This window comes from Pocillopora damicornis, chromosome 7, assembly GCF_964200805.1.
Source record: "Pocillopora damicornis chromosome 7, jaPocDami1.2, whole genome shotgun sequence".
NCBI lineage: Eukaryota > Metazoa > Cnidaria > Anthozoa > Scleractinia > Pocilloporidae > Pocillopora > Pocillopora damicornis.
In genome coordinates this window covers 6,942,675-6,967,358 of record NC_142676.1, presented here as the reverse complement: position 1 = coordinate 6,967,358, position 24,684 = coordinate 6,942,675, and the positions used below count along the sequence as shown (strand labels likewise).

The window sequence follows — 24,684 nt, the reverse complement described above, 5'->3', positions numbered from 1 at the left end:
TTTAAAAAACTCACAGAACAGAATTTCAAATTACTCACAATACAGCGAGTACAATACTTTACTAACACTATCTATTTCTTTATTCTTACACATCGCTAAAAACCTTGTAAAAGATGAATGCACATCAAAACAATAATCCTCTTCCTACTTTTTTAGCTTAACAGCTCATATATGAAGCTTCTCCTTCCAGCAGTGACTTCATTGACTGTTTCAGTCAAAGCTATCATTTTCAGCTTCTATGTACTCATGAACTGTATGTGCTTTTAGCCGCGATATTTTCACATCTATAATATACTAAGCAAATAAACAGTGCTGCAGTCAATTGAACAAAAGTTCACGAAAGCTTCCTTATGAAGCAGTCAACACGGTGAAAAATGCCACTAACAACACACTAAATTACCATGAGAATGGATCTACTGACAGCTGCAGTGTGGCCTATTCAGGGCTCTTGGTTAGCAGAAACAAGCAAAATTATATTTCAACGGCAAGGTGACAGAGCCACTTTAACTGTTCTCTTTATCCTTAAGCACACTAAGATCCCTAACACACTTCAGAAGGTTCTCCACTGAGGGTCTGTCTGTGGAGACCTTGCTGCGATGGATTAGTGCAAGTTTACCATTTTTATCGAACACAAAGTCTCCACCCATCTGGGTGGGGTCATCTTCATCAAACATGGCCACAAGTTTCCTGCCAGCACGCTTCTGCTCTGCATAGTAAACTAGGGCAGAGATACTCCAAACTTTAGCCACAGAGCGTTTCAGACCAAGCGCATTGTACAGCTGACGTTCTGGGTCAACAAACATCCTGAACTCGCAGTTTGTATCTTGAAGCCATTTTTTTGCTCCTTCCTGAAACATGGGAGATGACAATTACTGTTTTTCAGGGAGCAAAGGCAATCACAACACAAGCTGTGGAAGGGAGACACATGCTGGTATGCATCCTTTTGACTCCAAATGCTTTCTCCATGGGTGATCCTTGTACTAGCCTCGAACTTGCACCTCAATATTTACGTAGAAATTCAACAATTTAAAAAAAATTTTTTTTTCATGCAAACTGTTTGCATATATTTTTTTGTATCCCATTCCAAAAACTTGGTCTTACATAAAGACAATGAGTTGCCCTGATGGCCTGTTTTCATAGTGCCTGGCCCTAATAATGTAATTTCCTCTGCCTTTGGATTCTACGAAAAATATTTTGTATTTTATCATAAAAAAAAAAAGGAAAGCAAATCCAAACTTTGTAAAATCCCAAGCCAAAACTACTAGGCAACCCTTCTGGTGGGTTGATTACTACAGATAACTGCAGAACCAAGAAGATAGTAGCGCAAGATTTCCATGTACTCACCAAATTTCCAAAGCTTATAATAAGGACTTCTCCATTCAAGGCCTCCAATTTTGTCTTTTGTGACTCAACTTGGGCCACATGGTCACGTCATGGCAGTCATGCAAAGTGGCGCAAAAGTATAAAAACTGTAGATGTGGATGTTAGCAAATCCTGAATGGAGAATTCCCTAACAATGGGAAGAAAAGTAAAACATTCATGTCCTCATAGCTATGTAAGGTATAAAATTGTTCCAGCAAGCATTTGAAAGTATCTCAAAAAGTCTTTTTGTACAACATATCCAGGATGTGCTACAATTATTAGACATGTTGAAATGAAGCTACTCTACCATGCTACACTTACTTTGATAATTCAACTTTAAATCAGGTACAAAATTTGCACACCTCTCTATATAAAACCATTCAATGAAAAGATTGGGAAGGTATTTATAAGTAACTGCCAACTCTCATGCTTGTGGATTGAAAACTCTGACATCATGGCAAATCACATGTGCCAATCAATTTCTCACATCCAACTGTGACATTTCAGCCATGACAGCATAAGAGACCCAAGTTTTTTAATTGTATAAAATAATGCAAAATCCTAAACCATTAATCCTAAATCATAATCCTAAATCATAATCCTAAATCATAATCCTAAATCATAATCCTAAATCATAATCCTAAATCATAATCCTAAATCATAATCTTAAACCTTAAGTTGTGGAGGGCATAGCGTTGGATACATTTGAGCCAAATCTTTAAGACATCTTTTAAATATTTAGAACATCTTCAGTAAACTATTAGTGCCTAAATGGATAATTTTTCATGTCCTCCATAAAAATGCTGGCTTTCTGACAAATACACAGTTAAAATAATTACATCACTATAAGCAAACATCATATTGACCATTTTGCCAACCTTTCTGTATGAACATCAATAAGTTTCAGATCACAAGGGCCATGTGAGCCTTCTACTAATTCTTTTGCCTTGTCTTTACATAAAGGATTTATCTTTGCATCTGTTTCTTCTAGGAAAGAGTTCCATTCGTCCTCAGCCTGAAAGAGTTTGTCAGCTGCATCTCGAATAGATTTATCATGACAGACCTTGGCAACTTCTTCATCTATATCTCTTCTTGACATGACGTTCAGTGTTTGAAATGCATCAAAGTAATGTCCAATCATAGCCCCCATTTTACGCACTTTGTCTGCAACAAACTCCTCCATTGATTCTTCAGCATTTTGCTGTGCTTCATTTAAAATGGTTGTCAGAACCTTTTGTAAATGATTTATCTGTTCTAGTAATGTTTTCTCTACATATTCCTGAAAAAGAAAACTTCAATAAAAATGCTGTTTTAGAACTAATGTGTCCCCTTCCCAACCCTCTGAACAGGTGCTGTTTTGCCATGTAGCACAAGGAACTGTACACTCCATAAAAGAAAAGAAATGATTCTTGCAGTTGCAGCTGCAATTAGTGAAAGTGCAAAAAAGGAAGATTAAAAAATTGGATGAGGATCTGAAAATCTATGGTTTGGGTTATGGGTTTGTCCATTCCTGGACAGATGGGGCTAGCCCTTTAACTCCAGATGTGATTGTCAATTCTCCCTGTAGCTGCTAGACATTTTCTTGTAAATTGGTTATGAGAATTTGGTGGTCAATCAAGGTAATATCTTGTACCTGATGAGTTTGAGTATTCTCACTATCTGTTTGCTGGATAATGTATGAATATCATAGGGAGAAGTTACATTTTAATCACTTCTGGGAGTTAAAGGGCTAAAGGCTCAGAAAGTTCAAAGTGAGACCAAGCATCTGCATGAAGGCTTAAAAATATTGAAGTAGAGAAAATTACTTATTGTTGAGCTTCAAGTAAAGAACTGCCGTTGGGGAGCCTGAAAAAAAATTTGGGCTTTTACAGGAAAACACATGCTTGAGCTAAGAAGCCACCCATTAAGGAAACTGATTGCAATACAATCAAATTGAATTAATCAAATTTTGATCTACAGATGATGCAAATGAAATGTAATCAAAGAAATAACAGAAAACGTTCTGGCGGTGCACGGGTTTGCGTCCTGCTGAAGTCTGAAATTTTTCAGTATTCGATTGTAGTTGCATATCATGATCAGAAACTGCAGCTCACCTCCATATTCTTTATTCTCTATAAATAACAGTTGGCCCTTTCTCAAATCACGTACTAAACACCCTCCTACCCGTTACCCATAGTTTTCTACTTAGCTCCACTATTACATTCCCTCGCTCAGGACCCCATGAAATCTGAGGAGCACCTTAAATTATCCACGTCAGTACCTTACCATGAACTACTAACCTGGTCGTTCTCCTCAGTATTTTCAAGTCTCGCGTGCTTTTTCTTAGGTTCCTCTGTTTCAGACATATCTCAAATTTACTCCATCCCCTAGCGACGAAATAGCTTTAAAACATCTCCAAGTATCCCGAAACGATTTAGTTTATCGTTGGGAAACCAGCCACGACGTGATCAGACGCCATTTTGTTTCACAGGGAAATCACTCGACGAGTTTGTTGTCACGCAAGAGGTCAATAAATGTAGGACGGTTTCAAATATCGGACTGAGTAATAAATTTTTCACACGTCGAAAAATCTCATTAAAGGTAAAATGAAATTTATATGCACCGCGCTGTAGTAGTTTTTTGCCTCTCCGAGTTGTACAAAACGCCTTTTCACTGAATCACTCTCGCCGTTGGTATTACAACATGCAACATGTCCACAACATGCAAGAGGACGAAAAGGAAAGCGTTAAATGCCCCATGAGAGTCATAAGAGATGCTCGTGGTACTCACAGGGTTACTCACAGGGTGGTCTTCCTGTTGCATGATAAGGCCCAGAGTGGGAGACTAGACTCCAGTAAAAGTCCTCCTGCGCCTTAAGATGTTAAGATGGTCAGCGTTATCACGTTAAAAATAATTATGGCGGCCGTCGTTACTGCGAAGATTGGTAGCTGAATTTTTTCTGTGATCAAGAACACATTAACAATGAATCCATGGTGGCGTTGGCGCCTATTTTCAGATAAATATAATAACCATCTTTTGTATTCTATGATCGCAATGATGTCTTGTGTTCAAGCCGTGTTGGTTTACAAGTGGTACAAAGGGGAGAGAATCAAACGTAAGTAGTTCCATGCTGTCACCGGCAAACTTTACAATCCTCTCTCTAAGTCATCTCGACCAGAGGCTTGTAAAAATTCCTTTTTGTTTATTGATAACAGCGTAAGATTATACCAAAAAAATATTTTCAAGAGGTAAAAGCTTAAATATTGATTTTAGACCTGAAGATAAATTCGCTATGCCCATGTCTTCAGAAGGGGGTGGGAAGAGTAACCTTTTTTCGGCTTACAAGGTATCAACTGCAGATTTTGAGGATTTCCTGTGTTTCTTGAAGTTAATAACGTTTGGTCTGTTCATCCATGACCTGTCAAAGTCAAATTGAAGCTTTCTGTGTTTTGCAATGGACAGGGTTTCTAGTTGCATTTTTCCTTGAGAATTTGAACTGTTTTGTGTTAATCAGGGTCAGAATTTGAAGATGTCAGCGGGGCTCCCCACCAAAATTTACAGCAGAAGCTCTTATCAGGGTCCAACAAGTCAAACTAAAACAGTTTGTACTGAGCTTGTGCTATTTGGCCATATGTGGTGACACATTTATGATGTAATACAGTAAATGTTTTGAATATAAGAGAAACTGGATAATATTCCTGAGAAGGGCTGTTGTCAGTGATGGGAACTGGTGTGTCAAAATCATCATCAGGGTTTACTCTGAAGATGACATCTGCTGAAGTTGTTAAAATGTAAGTCACTTTTATTGACAAAAGTCATTCTCAGAACTTCCCCCATCTGGACAATTAGACCTTAAAATCAAACTGATAATGTAATAGTGTGTCTCAGCAACAGAATGTGTAGAAAAAAAATTCCTTTACCACCGAAAGAGAGGGTCCCCAGTCAACTGTTCATGGCTGCGAACCAGGTGGCCTGCTCTGTCCTTTTATTGGAAGAGATCCAGTGTTATTACAATACATTTGTGTATTTTTAAAATTTAGGATACATTTTTAATTACAGCAACTGAGGAAGAGCTGTACAAGAAGGGACCTGGGATACAAAAACTTGAGGAGTATCTAAGAACCATGGCAAAGAGCCCAGTAAGTTTATAACTTCAAACATTAAAATTGGAAAAAATTGTTTTTGCCTCACTTTTTTTCTATTGGCATTGGTGATTGGCAAAATTGCTCAAAGATCTGATACGTTTTTATAAATAACAAGGAACAGTGCTTGAGAGTAATTAAAATTGAATGTGATAATCATAAGCCAAAATTGTGTTCGGTGAATTGTTCTACAAAGAGGTTCATAACTGGTGGTCATTTACATTCATGCGTCAAGAGAGGTCTTTTATTAACCCTTAACATCCTAACATCAGAATACATATTCTCCATACTGTTCTCTATACATTTCCTAAGGTGCTGACAAGGAGAATTTTTGTAACAATGAAGAGCCTCTTTAGGTGGTGATCATCTCCTTTATTCTCATGACCTTAATGTGTGATTCAGGGGTGATATTGTAAGGAGAAATAAGATACTTGTCACTCTCAGGGGTCAAAGGGTTTGAGAGCTTCTTCATTTGGTGATCATTTCCTTTATTCTCATAACCTTAATGTGTGATTCAGGGATAACATTGTAAGGAGAAATTAGATGTTAGTCACTCTTAGGGATCAAAGGGTTGAAAGAAAGAATTAAATTCTATTACTCCAGGGAGTCAGACTAAGATATCATTGATGTTCATTTGACAGTTACCAAACTTAAAGGGCATGTAAACCCAAAAAACGTTCATTTTCTTTTCACATAGATGTTTTGTAAATATATCAAGTACACCAAAGGTAACATTCGTTTATTCTCAAAAGTCCATTTTCACTTTGTAAAAGCTCTTCCAAATTCGAAACATTCGCCATCTTGAATGGCGCCATCTTTCCTGTGACGTCACGGGTGGAGCCTCCAAAGTCTCGTTCTCTAATCGCGTGAGGCACGAAGGAGTCTTTCGTTGTTTGCTGGTCTCGTCATGATTTTTTTTACAGTTTGCTTCAATATATTCAATTTTTTCGTAATGGTGAAGCGTTGTGTCGTCCAGTTTTGTACTGATTCAAACAAAACTGGGCATACAATGCAGATATTTCCAAATGATGCAAATTTGAAGCGACAATTTGTGAAATTTGTTCAAGTGAAAATAGCCGATTTCGTCGAGCCGTTCGAACGTTATGTTGTTTGTAGCAGTCATTTTTCTTCCTGGTGCTGTACCGACGATTCAGGCCTCACCAGAAGCAAATTATTCGGAAGTATAAAAACGACCCATACAGTCGGCAGACGGCGAGGATTCGGAAGTGGCCGACCGAACTGAGAAAGAAGTTGAGCTCTTCAAAAGTTAGAGGTCAACAGAGAAAGTACAAAATCGATTTACATGAAAACGTTTTGTTAATTAAACAACAATAGCTTTATTGGTTCTCTAAAAACATCTTTTTTCTCATCTAATGAAATATTATGGGGAAGCCAGTTGTTCGGGAGCCAGCGCTGAGCCCGTAAAAGACACTGACATGTCTGAGAGAGAAGAGAACTCGTTGATATCAGTGTGTAATAACGTGATCTGGAATTTTGTCGGTTCGATAAAAAGAATTCTATACAGGATCCCATAATCAACCCTTATGTTCTATAAGAAAATCCAAGCCAGCCCCACTTGGTGCTTCCTTTGAGAAACCCTGCAGAGAAACAGCAGAAGAATTTGTGTCACGGTTTTTACAGCAGTGAAAATGCATTCAAAGGTCATTAGGACAATATTCATTTTGAGTACAACTTAAAAGATCCTGATTTCAGCTTGCAAAACTATCTTTTCAATATTTCAAATCGAAGCAAACACAAACAGGGTTGGATAATTATGAAGGCCACACAAGGAAATGTACATGATACCACTTTTTTATCGATGGAAATGCTTCTGAGATGAAGGATATTGTTTACCGCACAAGATAGCACAGCGACCCTAAAGTGTCTGCCGAGATATCCCCAACACCAACGAACAAGCTATCTGTAGGCAATTTAGCGAAATTTTCTGCCAGGAAAGAAGCGAAAAACAACTAGCTCTAGTACTGTATTATTAAATCAATGGCAGAAACAACTCAAGTAAATCGATCTCAAAATGTAACAAAACAGATGAAACAGAAAATATTTAGCTTAGTCGTTTCCGGTGTGATTATCTGTGCTTTGCTGCTGCCTGTACGCGTACTTGGCCGTCTTCAGCACCCAGAAATCGAGGCAAATTGACTGAAAACCTGGATGCTCAGTGATACAACTTATCTGGGTTTCAGGCCATTTTGCCACAATTGCCCGATTTCCGTACAACAAACACTTTCATGAGTTGTCGGCATTGGTTGACAAGTTCCACACTCGCACCTTTGATAATTTTATATAAAACACTTTCAGAAGCTCAAGTTAAAAAAAATTCTGTTGCATTCCTTTAGATTGTACCCTCGCCTTATTGCATTTTCATGTTAAATACAAATAAGTCACAAAGTAAATTAAATACCAGTCTGAGTTTCCGAGACGGTCGCATCGCTGTCGACATGTTCTGTACTGTCTTCGTGCGGATCGCTTCGGTGAACTCTACGCGGCTCATATTGTTAAGGACGTGGCCCAGACTCTCCTGAAGATTCTGGATCATCCCCAGCGCTGTCATGTTCTAAGCTTAAGGCATTCGAGTCGCTATCTTCTGAAAAAGCATCTTCCGAACTACCACTACTTACACGAACTCCCACACCAGTTCTACTGGGGAATATGTGTTGCGCAATATTTTGGTTCCACCGCTTACGTCACGACTTCTCGCTATTGTTTTTACCGGAAATGGAATTTCACTTGAAAATGCCGATTTTCTCCTAAAATAAGTCGAATTGGACAAAACTAATTTCAAATTCGTTTTCTACGCCACTTTTTACATAGTATAAGAAAAACATGTATTTTTGGGTTTACATGCCCTTTAACTTTTTTCATTTTTAACAATCTTTATTTTGTTTAGCTTTTTAAAATTAAAAGAAGAGATCCTTTCAAGGAAGATGAAGACCAGTAACCTTTGTGAAATTGGCAAAAAAAGAAACTGTGGCAACCTGTTTGTACCTGTAACAAGATGGGAAAGCCGTGATTGCAGAGTGGATTTTAACAGATAGACATGTGGAGAAAAGAACTCTCTGTGATTCTAGAAGTTGTGGACCACAAGGGAGTTTTTTAATTTTCTGCAAGATCTTCTGACATCTGTTTTCATGGATATGTTAAAAATTTTAGTGCCTGCCCTAAGTAGAACTCTCAGGATGTGATTCCAGAGTGGAATCAACTTGAAACAGCTTAAAATGGCACTCACTGTAAATGTATTTTTGTTTTTTTAACATAAGTGGTTCTTATTAGTAATTAGCTGCTCAGAATGATCTATCTATTGTAAAATTGGTAAATAAATAAAAATTTATTAAAAGAAGTACTGGTATGTTTCCTCCATATATAATGTTTTATGCAATACATGATATTAGAGAAAAAATTATGACATTTTTTCCTCTCCTCTGTCATACTCAAACCTTTAACTCCCAAGATCTCATCAGTAATTCTCCTTACTGTCAGTCATAGTTCTTGTGATGTTTGTTTGGAGAATTTGGTATTGGATCATCTTATATTCCCTTAATTTATATTTTTCTTTATTCTCATCACTTGTCTGCTGATATTGTACTGATATTGTAAGGAGAAATTCTGTCTTGGTCACTCATGGGAGTTAAAGGTTAACTGAGCTGTTACACATTTGAGAGACACTAGGCTGATGTCTGGTGTAAAAAAGTTGTTATTAATATCTTTTCAGGTTTATTTTATTATTACGAGTTCAATATGATATGTTACCTTCGGATCAGTCCAGTAGACAGACGTAAATTTTAAAATCTTTATGCTGAGAGAATTATCAAGTTCCCGTACTTTTCTAGTAGTCCAGTACACAGTTCCCACATTTACAAGTCACTGCCGTAGCTATGGCAACAGACCAACGAATTCTCGAACATGTAGAGCGTAACATCTTGGAACGTCGAGAAGAACGGCTGGGTACACGTTTTGACTGAGGGATTTAGAGAACTTTATCTCCTTTATTTTTTCTCGACGACGTTGGATTTGTTTAACAGACAGAAATGTCTGCGGAAGGATCATACAGGCTTGAACTAGAACCGCAGAAAAAGAACGTATTTGTAACACAGTTGCGGTAAGCGCCAAGCCACTTTTGGATGTCATGATTTTTGCATTATTTAGTAGTTGCGAGAATACTCCTAACCTATTTGAATTGCGGTTTTTTCTTCGTACAGAGAGGAAGAGGAAGATGACACCGAGATTCGCAAATTTCCCGTTGTTGAAGAGGTATCGTTCTATTATTCTATGTAAATGCTGTAGGTAGCATCTTGTTCCGGTTTTAATAAGCGTTTTCATATGATATCTCTTTCATTGGTAAACAGCTCTTGGTCGAAACTTCCGCTGGAACCCATAGAATTTATGTTTCCATTACTATTTGCGCAACTCTTGGTTAGATGAATAGGTAATGGAGATGGTAGAGAACTAATGAAATTGTTGAAATACAACCATCACTTTTAACTTATTAACTTCGTTTTACCGCAAGCTTATTAACAGTGAATGTCGAAATTGTTTACATTTCTTTTTTCACCACATGGCGATTTTCATTTTCTGAAAATAATTGCATATACTTCTCGGTACAACAGCGTAGCCTACGCCATACGGTTACGGGGGCATTATACAGAAAAGTTTTGAAGCATCTGTACAAAGTCCTGGTCACGATGTTACTTCTCGCGCGCGGTGAACCCTTCTCGCAAGCCCAAGCCTTGAGTCGATGAACGATTCATAGGGTCCGATAAAAGTAGCGTAATTGATCAGTGGCCATTCGTCGGACATTAAAAAACTTTTTTTTGCTTAAAAACGAAATCATTAACACGAGATGATCATCAACGAACACAGTTGTAAGTCAACGTAATACGTTTTCTGGAGATATGTTCAATAGTTCTGGATCAGTGCCCTGTACTGTTACTGTATACCATGAATTAAACTTCTCCTTTTGACTTCACATGAAAAATATTGAAAGCTTATACAAATGCATAGTGTAAGTCCATCAAACATGTGGGTAGTGGTCGACCTAAACACACAGGCTCTTGGCAGGGTGTTTCAGATTTACTTAATTTAACCCTGTGCTTACTCCGTGCAAATGAAAACTTTATGCTGCCTTGGTAATGGCTGTGTGGTCAAAATCTGCCTATTATCAGTTAACCCTAACCCCCTAAGCAAAGGGAGGATGTCCACTTCTCCCACCTAGGAGATCCTTGACCATGCAGTGCCCCTTGCGGTTAGCTTCCAGAATTTTTAAAGCTTTCCCAGACAGTTAGTTAGTAGTATGACTCCTTGATGGGGAGAGGCTCTGAGGATATGTCTTGGACTGGTGCACAATACAGACCTTAAATGCAAGGACCTTGTGATTTATTGAGACAGGCATGCTTAGGGAAGGCTATGATCAGGCGTCTTATTACTAATAGTACTTTGCCCAGGACAACAGACCTAAAGTATATATATGTCCCCAGAAAATGAAAGACCCTCTTTAGTGTTGGTCTTGTTTTGTGTTTTTCTTTTTTTCACAATTTTTGTTGCTTTGTTTTCACACCAATTTCTTTATTCCTCAAATTTTGAATGTGGTTTTTCTTATTTTTTTCTAATTTGTAGTCAGCAAGTAAACTGCTTGACACAGGCCTTAACACAGTACAGTCAACTTTACTACTTAAGAAACAAGTTGAAGTTGAAAAGGTTCAAGAAGATTTGGATATCAAAAGACGTCAGTTCGCAGAACGTATGGCAGCCTGCAAGGCTAAAGAGGAGGAGCTAAAAAAGAAACAAGCTCAGGTGAAGGAAAAAAAATTCAAACCTAACTGGGCTTTCCTCCTTTTGGGTGAAGTCTTAACCGTAGGTCTAAAAAAATCAGTAAAAATCTAAAAATTTTGGTGAGTGCAATGCCTACTTTTTGCATGCCTCACTCACAGTTCCACAGGGCACCCAACCTCAATATTAATTCTTTTCCTGATTTTTTCAGAGTTGGGCGATTGACTTTGCCCAAATGGAGTGTCTGCTCATACATGTAGTTTACCTGCGAGGTGATATAATTAACTGATGCTTCTTGAAAAGCTTTGTATACTGTTCTTCTGCCAAGAATCTGAATTCCCTCAGTGTTAAAGCTACTGGTTTTGAGAAAAATCTAAGAAGTATTTTGTATTGTGATATTTTGTAGATTCGTGAACGAGTTGGAAAGTTTGAGAAGTTTATAGAAGAAAATGATGCAAAGAGAAGACGGGCAATACAGAAGTATCAAACAGAACTAAAACTTAAAACTCAGAAAAATAGGGAGCTTGATGTTTTGTCAACTGAATTAGAGCAGCTGAAAACAAGGTATGCATACTAGACTTGTGGAGCTCTTCAGATTAAATTCAATTTAGACATTATTAACTGGTTTTTTTTTATAACGAAATTGTTGCAAATAATTGTAACTGAGTGAAACGAGTAAGTTGTTTTCTTATGAGAAACTATTGGAGAGAGTGTTTTCTTTGTATTTTAAGTTTTAAAGTAATGGTATGCTAAATTGAGGTAATTATTTTGATTGAAAGCATTAAGGAAAACTAGTTTGCTTGCTTATTTGGTCATCTCTGAAACCACTTTAATGTGGCTTAATTTTTGCAGCATTTTTTTACAATGCACAAAAAGTTTAGAGGAATAATTTTGTTACCCAGCACAAATATTTAGTTATCGATTCATCAATTTATCCCCAGAAAAGAAGCTCTGATGGCAAAGCTGGCAAGATACTCAGTTTATGAAAAGTTTTTGATGAAAGTTCTTGATCAGTTACCAGAAGGTACCAGCACAGTTTTTAGTTTTAATGTTTAGCATGAAATAGAGACACCCTAACCCTTTCATCTCCTGAGAGAAAGATCACATGAGTAATTCTCCCAGGTGTTTTCCACACATTTCTTGTGATTTCATTTCAAAGAATTTGGTATTGGATCAATCAATAATCCCCTAGTTGATAATTTTTTGATTCTCATTACTAATCTGCTGGATATTGTTATGATATTGTAAGGAGAAATTCTGTCTTGGTCACTCATGGGAGTTAAAGGGTGAAGGTACCACAGAAAGAAAATTAAGGCTTTCATTCAAACTGAAATAGCATGCAAATATTTTGTAATATACCTTAGTATATATATAGGTATACATTTTCTTAAATCTCAAGAAGTCTTTCAAAATTTAGACCTTTTGACAGAATTAGAGCTTATTCTTTCATGCTGAGACACTTAACAAACAAATTTTAAATTTGATAATGCTTGTAATCAACACCTTTTGTTTTTCATCAGAGGGTGATCTGTACATATCAATTTAGAACAGGGTGTGTGGAATTTTTAAGTTTAATCAACACTTTGTTACTTTTTAATCTTTTATTTAACTTCAAACTAGTTGGAAGAAGAGGCTTAGGGGTTTTTTTTCTCTAAGTTAGTAATTAAGACTTACAAGATTACAAGTACTATATTTCCTCAAATAAACCCCCCAAGCTCTAAAAGCACCCTTCCCTGAAAAGGCACCCATCCCCTAGTACCCTTCTCCAGTAAAAGTCCTCCCACCCCGCTCAAATAAGCCCCCATGTTCTAAAAGCGCCCTTCCCTGAGAAAGTACCAATCCCCTAGGCCAAAATGTCAAACAAGCACTCCTCTCCAGAAAACACCCCCCCCCCCTCCTCATTATCTTAAGGTTTAGGGAAACATGGAAAACTTGTTTCTATTGCCACTTTATTTGCAACTTTATAAGCTTCAACTACAGCAAATCAACACAGGAGAATTATAAGCACCCCTCCCCAGATTAGGTACTCCCTCCAATAACAACCCCCCCCCTCCTTTTTAGCTCATAATTTAATAAGTGCCTAGGCCCTTATGTGGGGAGATGCAGTATTTGAAAAATGGACCTTGTTCTTATTCTATGGTGATTAAAACTGTTAATTGAAAGGGATTGTTTGTTTCTTCTCACTTAAGACTACCTTGAGGCAAATGACTCCATGTTGATGGGAATCATGATGAGGTTTAGAACACTGAGTGCAACTAACCAATCACTGGTACAGATGTTAGGGGACACTTCAGATCAGGTGAATATGAATTCAGAGTAATTTTTGGAAGGAGGACAGTTATGGATTTTTATTACTAGTTGTCCATTGTCCATCAATTTTTGTGGTGCTCTTTTCCATGCAGTCAGGAGATGGACTTCTGGGCCCAGTCATTTGAAGGCTACTTAGTGCTAAGTCAGTGTTAAATTAATCCAGGTTTCTTCATTTCTCTTATCAAAATCCTTTAAGGGAAAATTTTCCCTATTCTTTTTAGAACATCCAATGACCAAATTGTAACCAAAAAGATATGAACTGAAATTTCTTTTAAAGCTTTCAGACCTGAAATCAAATTTCACCCTAACCCAGCTTTAAACAACTCAGGCCTGGGCTTCTCTTCCCTTGTGAAACATTAGCTAGATGACTCGTGTCACTAGCTGATGGTTAACTACTGCTTTCTGGATCTCACTGTTCATGTTTGAACTTTGGGGAGTTCATTGTGTTGTGTTTTTGTGTTAATGGGCACCACAGAATTGTTAAGGGGACATTTTGTACAATCTGTGCTCTTTGCAGTGAACTAGGAGGCTATTCTAAAGTGTTACATCGACTACCTCGTGATCAAAAATTGATATTCATAAGCTCTTGAGCAGAAAAAGTGAGCCTCTAATCTAGAGAGGTATAACCCTTTTAATCCTAGAACTGGTTAACATGTAAATTCTCTTTGCAATTCAAATATTTTATTTTGCAAATAGGTTATGAGAACAGACCACTGATCAGTCAGATGGTCTTATCTTGATATAACACCAAATTCTTAGGTACATTTAAAAAGAAAATGTATGGCAGTCAGTGGCAAGAATTACTAATTAGATCATGGGAGTTGCAGGGATGGTAAAGTGAGTCAGGAGAGTCAAGGGATGGGCCCTGACAGACCACTTTTTGTTTTTGGAGGAGTTGAGGGCTTCGTATATATTTATGATTTTTTATAAAATCTTATCAGGTTGAAGCAGAACAGCAGAAGTTACAAGACATGAATCAAGAACACACTCAGAACTTATTGGTGAGTATCAATTCATAGCGATTATACATTTCATTTTACAGTGAAATTTTAAAACGTGTTTATGAGCGTCACGGGTTAGGGAAAGTCGGAGAGACAGCTCTTTGAGGATGGGTGGATTAGTTAGTAAATATTGATTCGTCAGGAAAATTCTAATTAATATATCTAAAGAAACGTCAGGGAAAATTAAATAGACTTCTACCACCCAGTGATTCTGAAAGCTCAGCAATTGATAACAATTGTTTTCCCCCTAGCTTATGAACAGTGAACTAGCATCTCTTCAAGAAAAACTGGAGGACACTGTGCAAAGAAAGGAGAAAGTCGATCAGTTCTTAATCAGTAGTAAAGGCGTTTTTAGACAACAGAGTGAAATGCTCGGCTGCATAAGACTTGCAATCGACAACATCGCAGAAAAGTGTCAAAGACTGCGAGGGACGCCTGTAGAGAAACTCGATGTCGATTCAAAGCTCAAAGTAATTCAAGTAAGTATTTGATAATTAGATTTGTTTCTGATTACGCTTAAAGTTATACTCTAACCTACACAAAATGGTGGGAGAACATGAGGAATAGCTTTCAATCGTGGTCAAAGGGGAGTGAGTTGCAATTTTTTTTAGTGTTGTCGTAGAATGCTAATGCGGGTTCTTGCCTTAGCTTGGTAAGTGCGGTTAAGTGAACGGTGTGTAGAGCAATTTTCAAATGACTGTCGAAAGTAATCCAGAACTTGCTCTTTATTGGGTTTACTTCGTTATGTGATTGGTCCAGAAACCTCGTGCCACTTTCTTAACCAATCGGATTCAAAACTAAAACCAATCGCGACTTGGTCCTCGTGTTTTCCCGCGCTTCAAGCCGTTTGCTTTTTTTTTCTTTGAGTTCTCATTGGTTCCTCGTGATAGTTTCCTTCCCATGATTGGCTTTCGTGATTACTTTGGTCATTGTACGAGGACGCTCAATCGAAAAGCGCTCTACTGACCAATCAGTACGTGGGTAGTATCTCAGTTATTTTCTATTGTACAAGAACGTATTTTTGAAAAGAAGAACGTTAAGTAGTGTGAGACAATTTTTTGAGACTTACTAACAACGATTAATCGGTTTTGTTATTCCATAAGTCACTTGGAAGGAATAAATAAGTGAGCTTTCAATTCTTAGAACAGAAAAGGTTTTGTTTTTTTCCTCAGAATGTAACCAAAATAGTTGAATTTAGTCAGCAAGTTTTTCTTATGTATTATTTACGCGGAAATACGTCGGGCATCTTCATTGCACTATTTTCTTTTTCTTCAAATCTTACAAAGTAACCGTTTTCCAGCTCGTAGCCTCTGTAATGATAATACGACATGAGTTAATCTTTCTTCACTTTTCAGGAACACATCATAGAGCACACTGACATCCTGAAGCTGGCCAAACTCCCAGAGTCCGCGGCGGCCTCTGAAGGTCTTCAACCCAGTCCATCAAGCATCCTCAAGAACAGAGTATCCCGGCATGCACTGGTAGACTCGCCATTTAAGTCTAGTCCATCCAGAGGTCTCAAGAATGTGCAGATGGCGCTGAGATTTGCTGCTGATGTCAAGCAATCATAGTTGTAATTGCAGTTCTGCAGAGAAGTCTCCACTTAAGCAGCAAATAATAACGTTAATTATGTAAGCCAAGCCTCGAGAGGTGTACCTCCGACGCAATTGTTGTAAAGGAAGTTTTTGCCCTTCAGCCCACAACCCCTGCTTGCAATAATGAAGATTGAGATGAAAAAATTACTTCTATATTTCACTTAATTTTATTGGGAAAAAAGCAGTAGTCCCTCGGTGTTAATCGACATGGGGATAAATCAGACTAAAAGAATTTGTTCTTTGGCAGCAGAGTTTCATAGAGAGGGGTGCAATAACTCTCTTGACTGCGTGGGCTGCTGGTCCCCAAAAAGTGGGAGCAAATGGGAAGGGAGGGTAGGTAGTTTTGTGAATACTTCAGTATAAAATAATCCACATTATTTTTGGAAATGACTTGGAAGTAGATTACTGATCATTAGCTTAAAAATTGAAGTTGATCTCTAACGTTTTCGAACATTGAATAAATAACTTTCCTACTGTTCTCTTTTCATTAATCTCCCTTTCGTATGAATGCATTGTTTACAAGTCATTGGAATTTTGTAAGAAACAATGTTGTAATGCTGAAATTATATTTATTGTGTATTATATGACAATTTTTTACAGTAATAAATCGATTTCTTTAATAAGTTTATTCCATTTGTTTGGTGTTTCTCTGTACGTCATGAAACTTCTTTGAATTTCTTCCTGCTCATTTCCTTCCTCGTAGCCACAGATAGAGGTTACTTTACAGATATTATTGCAGACAGTCTTTGAACGGAAGTGATATCCCCGACTTTTTATTCCTATCATGTGATGGCCAAGGCCGTATCATTTGTTCACTACATTTCTTTGACAACTAGATTGTGTAATGAGAGAACATAGAAACGATGGCATCCCACCCCCCCCCCCCCCCCAGACTTGATCAGGCACTGCAAGACCACCCTTTTGCAGCCTCTACACGACACCCTTTGCCAGTGTTGGAGTGAAGGTGGTGTTCTACAAGACATGAGAGATGCTAAGATCGTCACCCTGTACAAAAACAAAGGCGGTAGAAGCGACTGCAACAACTTCAGAGGCATCTCCCTCTTGAGTATCATGGGCAAACCGTGTGCCATAGTCTTGTTGTTGCATCTTCAACAGCTGGCGGAACGCATCTACCCAGAGTCCCAATGCGGCTTTCAAGCAGAACGTTCTACAGTGCACATCATCTCCTCCTTTCGCCAACTAAAGGAGAAGTGCTGGGAACAGCAGAAGCCCCTCTACATTGCCTTCATAGATCTGACCAAGGCCTTCAACCTGGTGAGCTAGAACGGGCTCTTCAACATCCTTCTGAAGATCGGATGCCCCCCACAGCTTCACAACATGACCAGATCTTTTCTTGACGGTATGAAGGCAACCATCTAATACGAGGGCAGCATGTCCGAACCTTTTGACATCAAAAGAGGCGTGAAGCAAGGCTGCGTCCTTACTCCAACCCTCTTCAGCATCCTCTTCTCCCTCCTGAAACATGCTCTTTCTCTGTCGGGTAACGGTTGCGAACTACCGTTCGCAGGTCGAGGGTTGCATGTCACAGGCAATTGTAGTGGGTGGCAGGTCACATAGGGTACTGAGGAGGGTAACGAGTCTGGCTTTCTCTGTCATACGGTTGCCGTTCATTAAGACTTCATGGAGAGGCTTAAAAACTAAACCATCAACTAGTGTGAAAAATTAATTTGTTAGCAAATATTGATTTAAACGAATTAAGCTGCTTTGTATTTGGGAAGACGGAAGAACAAACTTGACTTGGCTTGACCATTTCTGCCAAATTGTGCATTTTTCGTGGGCTATGACCGGTAGAGAACTAGTCAGCATAATTTTTTTCCAAGTAAGTGTTCTTTACAAAGTTGTCTCCCACACCACTGGTCTCAGATGTTCACCTTTATCTTCTCTCTCAGAATGTTCATTAAGTCTATATTTCATCTGTTTTTTGTCACAGACAAGGATTAAAGGCAGTGCTGCTGCTGTAAACTCTACCACAGCAACCATGATAAAAGATGGCACATAAGTGTGGAAGTAATCTGTCATAAAACCTGTTGATGGAAATGCAACAACAAATGATGACAGCTTCACTAGCTCAACCATGCAGACTTCTTGAAATCCTGGAAGGGGGAAGGGGGAGCAGCCAGGGGTTCTTATAGTCAATTTTTGCTGAGTATGTGCCGTTGGCCTATCAGGACCCTACCCTATTGCAATCTATTCTGTGGTCAATCAAAGACCCCATCTTGGACACTTTTGGAAGAGTGTATTTTTTGTGATCCCAATTCAGTCACTTTTTAACAGCCAATCTTGTAATTTTCAAATCCCTTCTAAACATAATTTTTTTTACTACCAAATCCTGAAAATATGTGATCTCATTCCAGTAAATTCATTAAAAATGCAACCCCATCAGAGCCAATCCAGCCATGACAATGTGACACCATCCAGTGGCACAACCCCATTAGCCTATCATTAGGAAGTACACCCCCACCCCCCCCTCCCCAGGCTTCAAATATATAGCTTGCTTAAATTCTCTCTTTGCTGATGAACCCACATCCTATTGTGTTCTTATCAGTTGTCTCTTGCTTACCTCACCTGCCCCAAACTAGACGATGCCGATGGATAGATTCAAATTTAAAGGTAGCCTTGACGGGAAAAAAATACTAAACATAATTTTGACCTCTACCTTACTGGTTATATTTAGCAATTTCTTATAAATTTGTTGGTTTAGGTCTGGTTGCAATTACAAATTCTGAATTATTCCACATTTCGGTGATTTCTGTTTTACTTACCAGCTAAGGGAGGTCCAGCTGCAGTCATTGTACCATAGAAGATAGCACTTAAGCCAAAAGCAGAAGCTCTTTTCCTAGGCTCTGTGTAATTATTAATCATGCAAATGTTAAACGTGCCTATTTCAAAACCGTCTGCCAGGCCATAGAAAAAAGAAAATGCTATAAGATTGCCATAGTTTTTGGCTTGAGTAAGCAAAATTACAGATGAGCCGTCTAGTGCAAGACCAAGCATGAACACGTAAATAGGATTCACAGCACGTATGTTACACAGGATTCCACTAAGCAGTCGGCCTATAAATGTTGTGATACCAATGTAAATATAAAGCCTTGATGCAGCATCAGCTGAAACATGGAGGCCCTCTGAAAACTTCACCTAAAAATTGAATGAACAGGAATTTGTATTTAATTCTGAAGTTCGTGGGCATTTAGTTATCAAATAAAAATGGTTGGCTTTATAATCTGTCCTTATCAGTTATCATATGTAACTGAAAATCTGTACAAGTGGCATATGGCAAGAGCTGGGAGTAATTAACCCTTTAACTCCCATGAGTGACCAAGAGAGAGAATTTCTCCTTACAATATCAATACAATATCAAGAAAAATATCAATTTGGAGATAATAAGTTGATCCAATTTTCTAAATTTTCTGAAATAACACAAGAATTGTATGGTTGACAGTAAGGAGAATTAAAAATTTGGCTTCATTCTTTCCTAAATGTGAAGAAAAGCTTGTGCCTATTAGTGCTTATAATGAGGGCCTGATAACAGGCTAGGGCCAGAGAGGCAGCTGGCCATCAAGTTCACTCTCAGAGTTGATGTGTTCAGAGATGATGTGTTCTGGTTATTATAAATCACACCACTACTTTGTAGTCATCTGACTTGGAACATGACTTGTAAGATCACAGACCACCTTGAACTCTACTCTACTATAATGGTTATTAACATGACCAACCAGTCATTAAGCAAACTTTCACTGGTCTCTGGGTGACTATAGTGAGGTAATTACTGTATTATTCTTTGAGCAATAATCTTATCAGCAACGTACCAAGTGTAACCTTGGGGTGAGGTGCCCAATAAAGGCTACTGACATTGAAAGTGTTAAAACTACAAACACCTTCTCCTTAAAGACCGAGAAGTCTATCCACTTGTTTGATTTTTCTATTCTTCTTCTTTCCTCTTCATTTAAGTCTTCAAGTCCCTCATTTTCTCTCTCAGCTGTATTTTTTCCCTTATCTACTAAAACTGGACTAAATGTAAGACCAAGGACACAAACAGCTGAGTAAATTGCCGCAGTTAGACGATAAGTTTTTCTCCAATCAAAGGAGTCCAACAAGCCTTGAAGAACTGGTGCCATGCCAAGAACACCCAGCCCTGTTCCTGAGGCAAGAATGCCAGTTGCTATAGAACGGTTTCTTTCAAAGTACTGTGACGTTACCACATAAGATGACACAAAAATGCAACTGCCTCCAAATCCAAACAGAAAACTGTAAGTCCCATATATAACATAAATACTTGAAGCAAAAGATGAGAGCAACAAACCAATGGATCCTGATAATCCACCCAACATTGCTGTTAAACGGCAGCCAAGGCGATTCACTAACATGCTCGTCAAAGGTCCAAGGACAAATATTAAGGCTATTCCGAGTGAGCCAACCCATGCTGCAATAAAAAATAAAGGCAAACAAAAAATTGTGACTAGACTTTTTTTCAAAACAACATAAAAACTGGTAGTGTGTGTAATGATGAGTTTAGATTAAAGGAATTTAATTTATTACTCCAACATACACCAAGCAGTTACATGTTCAAAAGGTGCAAATAACTGACAACTCCGAATGTGCTTATTATAATCAGATCATGAACAGTGCACTCATTAGGATTAGTTCATGTGTATGTTCGCCACTTATACATACATGCAAAGCCTGGTAATTTATGCCTGCGTACTTCCAACAGTATTTTATCAGAGTGGAGAGAGGGTAATGGCCATAATTTGCATAAAAATATTGTCAGGTGGGCTGATAATGAGCAAAATTTGCTTGCAGTTTGTGCTGGAGAAAATCACTTAACTTGGGCAGTTTGCATCATTTGAATATTCTCTATACTGTTCTCTATTAATTTGTTAAGGTGCTAACTTTAGTTGGTTATATCATTTCCGTTGTTCTCACGACCTTAATGTGGGATTGAGGTGTGATATTAGCAGTATGCAGTCGAAACATCGAGATCTACATCACGCGTGACTACATTGTGAGACAAACGAAAAACTTAGCTTTATTGTTATTCACCACGATGAATAACCACAACCTTGTCTACGAAATCTTTACTTATATCGTAACACTGTTTAAAAAAAATGTAGTGGCCGACACAAGCGAAGCAAATTTTCAACGAAAACTATAAAACTAAGCTAAATTCTAATATACGAACCAACATTCCAATCATTCCCATATAAAAGCAATATCCAAAAAGACTAGCTAAAACTTTAAAACAAACTCACAAAAAGACTATCTTCAAAGGATAAAGGAGAATCGCTTGAAAACGAATTGTAACAAAACTAGTAACCGAATGGTAAAAAACTTGAAAGGCCCTGCGCCTAAGAAACGACCGATGATTTCTGGCTCAAAATTAAAATCGGCCGATTTTTATCTTCCAACTATAGGTTACCTAATACTATTTAAAAATCAATTTCTTTTGGTTCAGTTTCGCTTTAAACCAAAAATATCGAGCCGCGAAATTGTTACGTCTGATTGTAGCAAAATCTGTCCCAATGTAAAATATGCCCTTTCAAAAACTTACAGGGGTCAGCGGACGTAAAAATAGAAACAATCAGGTAATCATGGCGGATGCCTGTACTTTGTCAAAAGAGGGTCTCCTGGACTGCGAATCTTCACGTGGTCACACGGAGACAGTGTTTCTGTATGAATGTCGAGATGATGTAACTACACATCTAAATATTGTTTTTTGTCGCGTGCAAATCTGAGAGAATACGAGGTCATCCTTCAAAGGGCTGGCCTCGACTGTTTGTCTCATGAAGAAGAGAAAACATTACGTGTTTGTGCTCGCCATCGCTATGGTATGGGCAAGTACTGAAGGCCTTCAAAGCTGTGTCAATATCCAAGGCACAAAGGACCACTTACCAGCGTCAAAAGTCGTGACGTGATCAACCCTGCCATGGCCAAGGAGGTGTTTCAGTTGTTTGATATATCTGTGCCGATAGGCTCACGTAAGAATAAAACACACAACTTTTGGAGGAGTTCTTTGTCATAAAAATTTTCTTATTTTACAGTACTTGTCTTATAGGGTATTTTTTATTACTTTTCTTTTATCTTTCCATTAGCTATATGTTCACCCTGTCGTGAAAAACATAAAGCAGATACGAATTCTACATTGGTTGCTCCTGAAGAGGAATGTACAAAAACACATGCTGCTGAAAAAGCGTACAACTTAATGTATGCTTAAATAGTAGAAATATTTTTTCTGAGGAAGTACGGGCTAAGAACTTATAGGTGTTTTATGACAGTACACAACATTCATTATATGTTCACTTTATCTTCTCTGTGAGTAATAAATGAAGTTTAATTTGATTACAAGGCTAAGATAAAGATTACCTGGTTGTTTCTATTTTTACGTCCGCTGACTCCTGTAAGTGCTGACCCGTAACGTCCATTGGAATGTAACGAAATACGTGCGGCACGCCTAAGTACTAAATGGACACTATCTGAGGCTAATTAATTTTCACCTGAATTCGTCATCTTTCATGGCAATAATATAAAATTGTTTCACTTCAGGATTTCTGGTGGCGGAAGAGTTGCTTTTTTACTTATATTCTCGCAGTTGCTTGGATTCCGCCATAGTTTGGAGAAATGAGTGGTGTCACGCGATAACATTTCCAAGATTCAACTCACCTCAGTAGATGGTAAATGTAAATTATTTTCTTTTTCTACCTATTTTTCATCTTCCTTTATCTTTTAATACCATATCATTCTATTTAGGATGGTATTTGAGCGCCTAGCAAGGTTTAAAGTGACATTTACCACACTATCCATGGACGTACTGCTGGTTTTCAGTGTCACGCCATTCAAAATAGATCAAAATAAAAAATAAAAACCGTTCAATCGATTTAGTCTAGAATCTGGAAATAGAAAGAAGCTAGATATGTAAAGACTCCCGCCAAGATTCAGGTCACAGCAATTTTTCTTACGGAAGATATGAGGAGAAACGTTTTTCCCAAATTTATAGAGATTTGTACGGAGCCGCCATGCTGGTGCCCACCTAGATGGGCACCAACATGGCGGCCGGAAACCAGCAGAAACATCTGTCACTGAGTTTTGCTACAAAAGCGTGAATTTATCTCTCTAAGAACTCATAAACGTAACAATAATACTTTATTCTAATACAAGAACTGTTCAGATAGCTGAATTTCCCTAAATAAGTCACCTTTTAAACCAACATAACAGCTCTCTCGCTCGTCATGTAAAGGCCACGTCACGCAAAAGCTTAGAAATTCAAGAGTAGTCTATCACTAAACCAAGAACCCATTTGGAGTGAAAATTTGTCTGAATATTAGTTTTTAGCTGCTCTAATACATCATGAAAGTAAAATCTCAGGAGGATCAATAGTTCTGAAGTCTGAAATTTAGTGACGTCACGTGAAAACCAGCAGGCAACAGAGAAGTGTTTCGCAGAAGTAGCAACATAACGGTAGACACTGCAACTTTGAACGCTTCGCACAAGGCCAATATACTTTGGCCGAAAAATGTTTTTTAAGAAACGTAATGTATATCCTTCTAATGTCTGATTCACCACCGTGATGATGTTCAAAAGCTTACATTTGGTTATAGATTGAAAAAAACAAAACAAAAAATAAGCTTCTACATAACGAAAATTAAGCTGATAATAATCCGCTTGCAAGTTTATTTGGATAAGTCAAAAAGTAACATAACGAAATTTTAACCAAGGAACATGCATATAAAATTTTGTTGAAAAAACATCGAGGTGAGTGAACACTGAGTCATCACACATTAAAATTATAGACTGGTTCTTCAGTGAAGTTACCTGTCCTTTCTCGTGACTCTTGAAAGTAATCCATTAACACTGGAAACAGAACTCCAAAGTTGAGCGAGATTCCAAACATCAAAGCGATCATAACAGTTGCACAAAAGCAAACCAACCAGGACCAGGGACTGTCAATCTCTTTTCTACACATGCTGCGGTTTTCTCTAGTTAAGAGCAATACGGCTCAGTTCACGCATCATTCGTATTCTCACTCGAGTGAAAGTCCTTTAAATAAAATCTGATCAGATCAAATGTTCGCCTTCATTGAACAATACAATCATCACAGACAACTCGTGCCACTTTGTGTTGTAATAAGAACACTTTTGAAATAACCCAGGTTGATGATGGTCAGGGCTGTGCTGTCGATATGATATGAAATCGTATTGCGTGGCATTTGACGACAACCGAGTAACTATATTCATCTGATTTCTCACTTTTTAGAAAAACTTTCCTGAGGCAAATTCGCTAAGTACTCCAAGTGTGAAGCTTTCGAGTCAATGTCAGTATCAGAGCAACCATGATAGATGGGACTGAATTAGGGGAGAGGCAGGTACATCAGAAGGATCATACAGGCTTGAACTAGAACCACATAAAATTAGGGAACGTGATTGTAACACAGTTGCGGTTAGCGTCAATCCTTGTTTGGATGCCATGATTCCTGCATTATTCAGTAGTTACTCCTAATCT

The 24,684-nt window shown here is 38.1% G+C and overlaps 5 protein-coding genes and 1 long non-coding RNA gene across 8 annotated transcripts; 2 read left to right on the top strand and 4 right to left on the bottom strand.

Moving 5' to 3' along the window:
- Positions 1-23: 23 nt before the first annotated feature.
- LOC113677677 (uncharacterized) lies at positions 24-4,179 on the bottom strand. 2 transcript variants are annotated; one of them, XR_016188577.1, is made up of 4 exons: positions 3,642-4,179; positions 2,241-2,641; positions 1,345-1,510; positions 24-848 (listed from the first exon to the last, which is right to left on the bottom strand). XR_016188577.1 is itself a non-coding variant. In XM_089212846.1 (3 exons), the coding sequence occupies exons 1-3, from the start codon at positions 3,705-3,707 to the stop codon at positions 1,441-1,443; spliced, it is 537 nt and encodes a 178-aa protein (XP_089068972.1). In that variant the 5' UTR covers positions 3,708-4,167; the 3' UTR covers positions 1,344-1,440. The 2 variants fall into 2 exon arrangements, 1 of the variants encoding a protein (XP_089068972.1); XM_089212846.1 differs by lacking the exon at positions 24-848 and having other exon boundaries at positions 1,344-1,510; positions 3,642-4,167.
- Positions 504-857, bottom strand: LOC149042306 (uncharacterized). Its single transcript, XM_089212288.1, has one exon. The coding sequence runs from the start codon at positions 855-857 to the stop codon at positions 504-506; it is 354 nt and encodes a 117-aa protein (XP_089068414.1).
- Positions 4,180-4,194: 15 nt separating the features above from the next.
- On the top strand, positions 4,195-8,835 carry LOC149042304 (uncharacterized). Its single transcript, XM_089212853.1, has 3 exons — positions 4,195-4,456; positions 5,401-5,480; positions 8,389-8,835. The coding sequence occupies exons 1-3, from the start codon at positions 4,324-4,326 to the stop codon at positions 8,437-8,439; spliced, it is 264 nt and encodes an 87-aa protein (XP_089068979.1). The 5' UTR covers positions 4,195-4,323; the 3' UTR covers positions 8,440-8,835.
- On the bottom strand, positions 6,796-8,173 carry LOC149042305 (uncharacterized). The gene is made up of 2 exons (XR_016188579.1): positions 7,903-8,173; positions 6,796-7,081 (listed from the first exon to the last, which is right to left on the bottom strand). It is a non-coding gene; the product is annotated as an uncharacterized LOC149042305 (long non-coding RNA).
- A 543-nt stretch (positions 8,836-9,378) lies between the features above and the next one.
- Positions 9,379-16,798, top strand: LOC113677686 (coiled-coil domain-containing protein 42 homolog). Its single transcript, XM_089212836.1, has 9 exons — positions 9,379-9,597; positions 9,698-9,749; positions 11,112-11,288; positions 11,671-11,828; positions 12,206-12,288; positions 13,454-13,563; positions 14,516-14,575; positions 14,827-15,054; positions 15,931-16,798. The coding sequence occupies exons 1-9, from the start codon at positions 9,527-9,529 to the stop codon at positions 16,144-16,146; spliced, it is 1,155 nt and encodes a 384-aa protein (XP_089068962.1). The 5' UTR covers positions 9,379-9,526; the 3' UTR covers positions 16,147-16,798.
- LOC149042303 (monocarboxylate transporter 4-like) lies at positions 16,723-24,578 on the bottom strand. 2 transcript variants are annotated; one of them, XM_089212832.1, is made up of 4 exons: positions 23,998-24,578; positions 19,998-20,611; positions 18,954-19,326; positions 16,723-18,215 (listed from the first exon to the last, which is right to left on the bottom strand). In XM_089212832.1, exons 1-4 carry the CDS (start codon positions 24,146-24,148, stop codon positions 18,022-18,024), a joined length of 1,332 nt encoding a protein of 443 aa, XP_089068958.1. In that variant the 5' UTR covers positions 24,149-24,578; the 3' UTR covers positions 16,723-18,021. The 2 variants fall into 2 exon arrangements, with proteins under 2 accessions (XP_089068958.1, XP_089068959.1); XM_089212833.1 differs by lacking the exon at positions 23,998-24,578 and adding an exon at positions 20,738-20,856 and having other exon boundaries at positions 17,880-18,215.
- Between the last annotated feature and the right edge of the window lie 106 nt (positions 24,579-24,684).

Excerpts from the sequence above, each read along its gene's own strand:
- LOC149042303 (XM_089212832.1), bottom strand. The coding sequence starts at position 24,148 with ATGTGTAGAAAAGAGATTGACAGTCCCTGGTCCTGGTTGGTTTGCTTT. Across the intron at positions 20,612-23,997 it reads AGAGTCACGAGAAAGGACAG|CATGGGTTGGCTCACTCGGA; the intron begins GTAACTTCACTG and ends TTTTTATTGCAG. Across the intron at positions 18,216-18,953 it reads AGCTGGACCTCCCTTAGCTG|GTTTTATGACAGATTACTTC; the intron begins GTAAGTAAAACA and ends TTCCATCAACAG.
- LOC149042306 (XM_089212288.1), bottom strand. The coding sequence starts at position 857 with ATGTTTCAGGAAGGAGCAAAAAAATGGCTTCAAGATACAAACTGCGAG.
- LOC149042304 (XM_089212853.1), top strand. The coding sequence starts at position 4,324 with ATGAATCCATGGTGGCGTTGGCGCCTATTTTCAGATAAATATAATAAC. Across the intron at positions 4,457-5,400 it reads CAAAGGGGAGAGAATCAAAC|CAACTGAGGAAGAGCTGTAC; the intron begins GTAAGTAGTTCC and ends TTTTAATTACAG. Across the intron at positions 5,481-8,388 it reads GAACCATGGCAAAGAGCCCA|CTTTTTAAAATTAAAAGAAG; the intron begins GTAAGTTTATAA and ends TATTTTGTTTAG.
- LOC113677677 (XM_089212846.1), bottom strand. The coding sequence starts at position 3,707 with ATGTCTGAAACAGAGGAACCTAAGAAAAAGCACGCGAGACTTGAAAAT. Across the intron at positions 2,642-3,641 it reads ATACTGAGGAGAACGACCAG|GAATATGTAGAGAAAACATT; the intron begins GTTAGTAGTTCA and ends TTTCTTTTTCAG. Across the intron at positions 1,511-2,240 it reads ATTGATGTTCATACAGAAAG|GGAATTCTCCATTCAGGATT; the intron begins GTTGGCAAAATG and ends TCCCATTGTTAG.
- LOC113677686 (XM_089212836.1), top strand. The coding sequence starts at position 9,527 with ATGTCTGCGGAAGGATCATACAGGCTTGAACTAGAACCGCAGAAAAAG. Across the intron at positions 9,750-11,111 it reads AATTTCCCGTTGTTGAAGAG|TCAGCAAGTAAACTGCTTGA; the intron begins GTATCGTTCTAT and ends TCTAATTTGTAG. Across the intron at positions 15,055-15,930 it reads CAAAGCTCAAAGTAATTCAA|GAACACATCATAGAGCACAC; the intron begins GTAAGTATTTGA and ends TTCACTTTTCAG.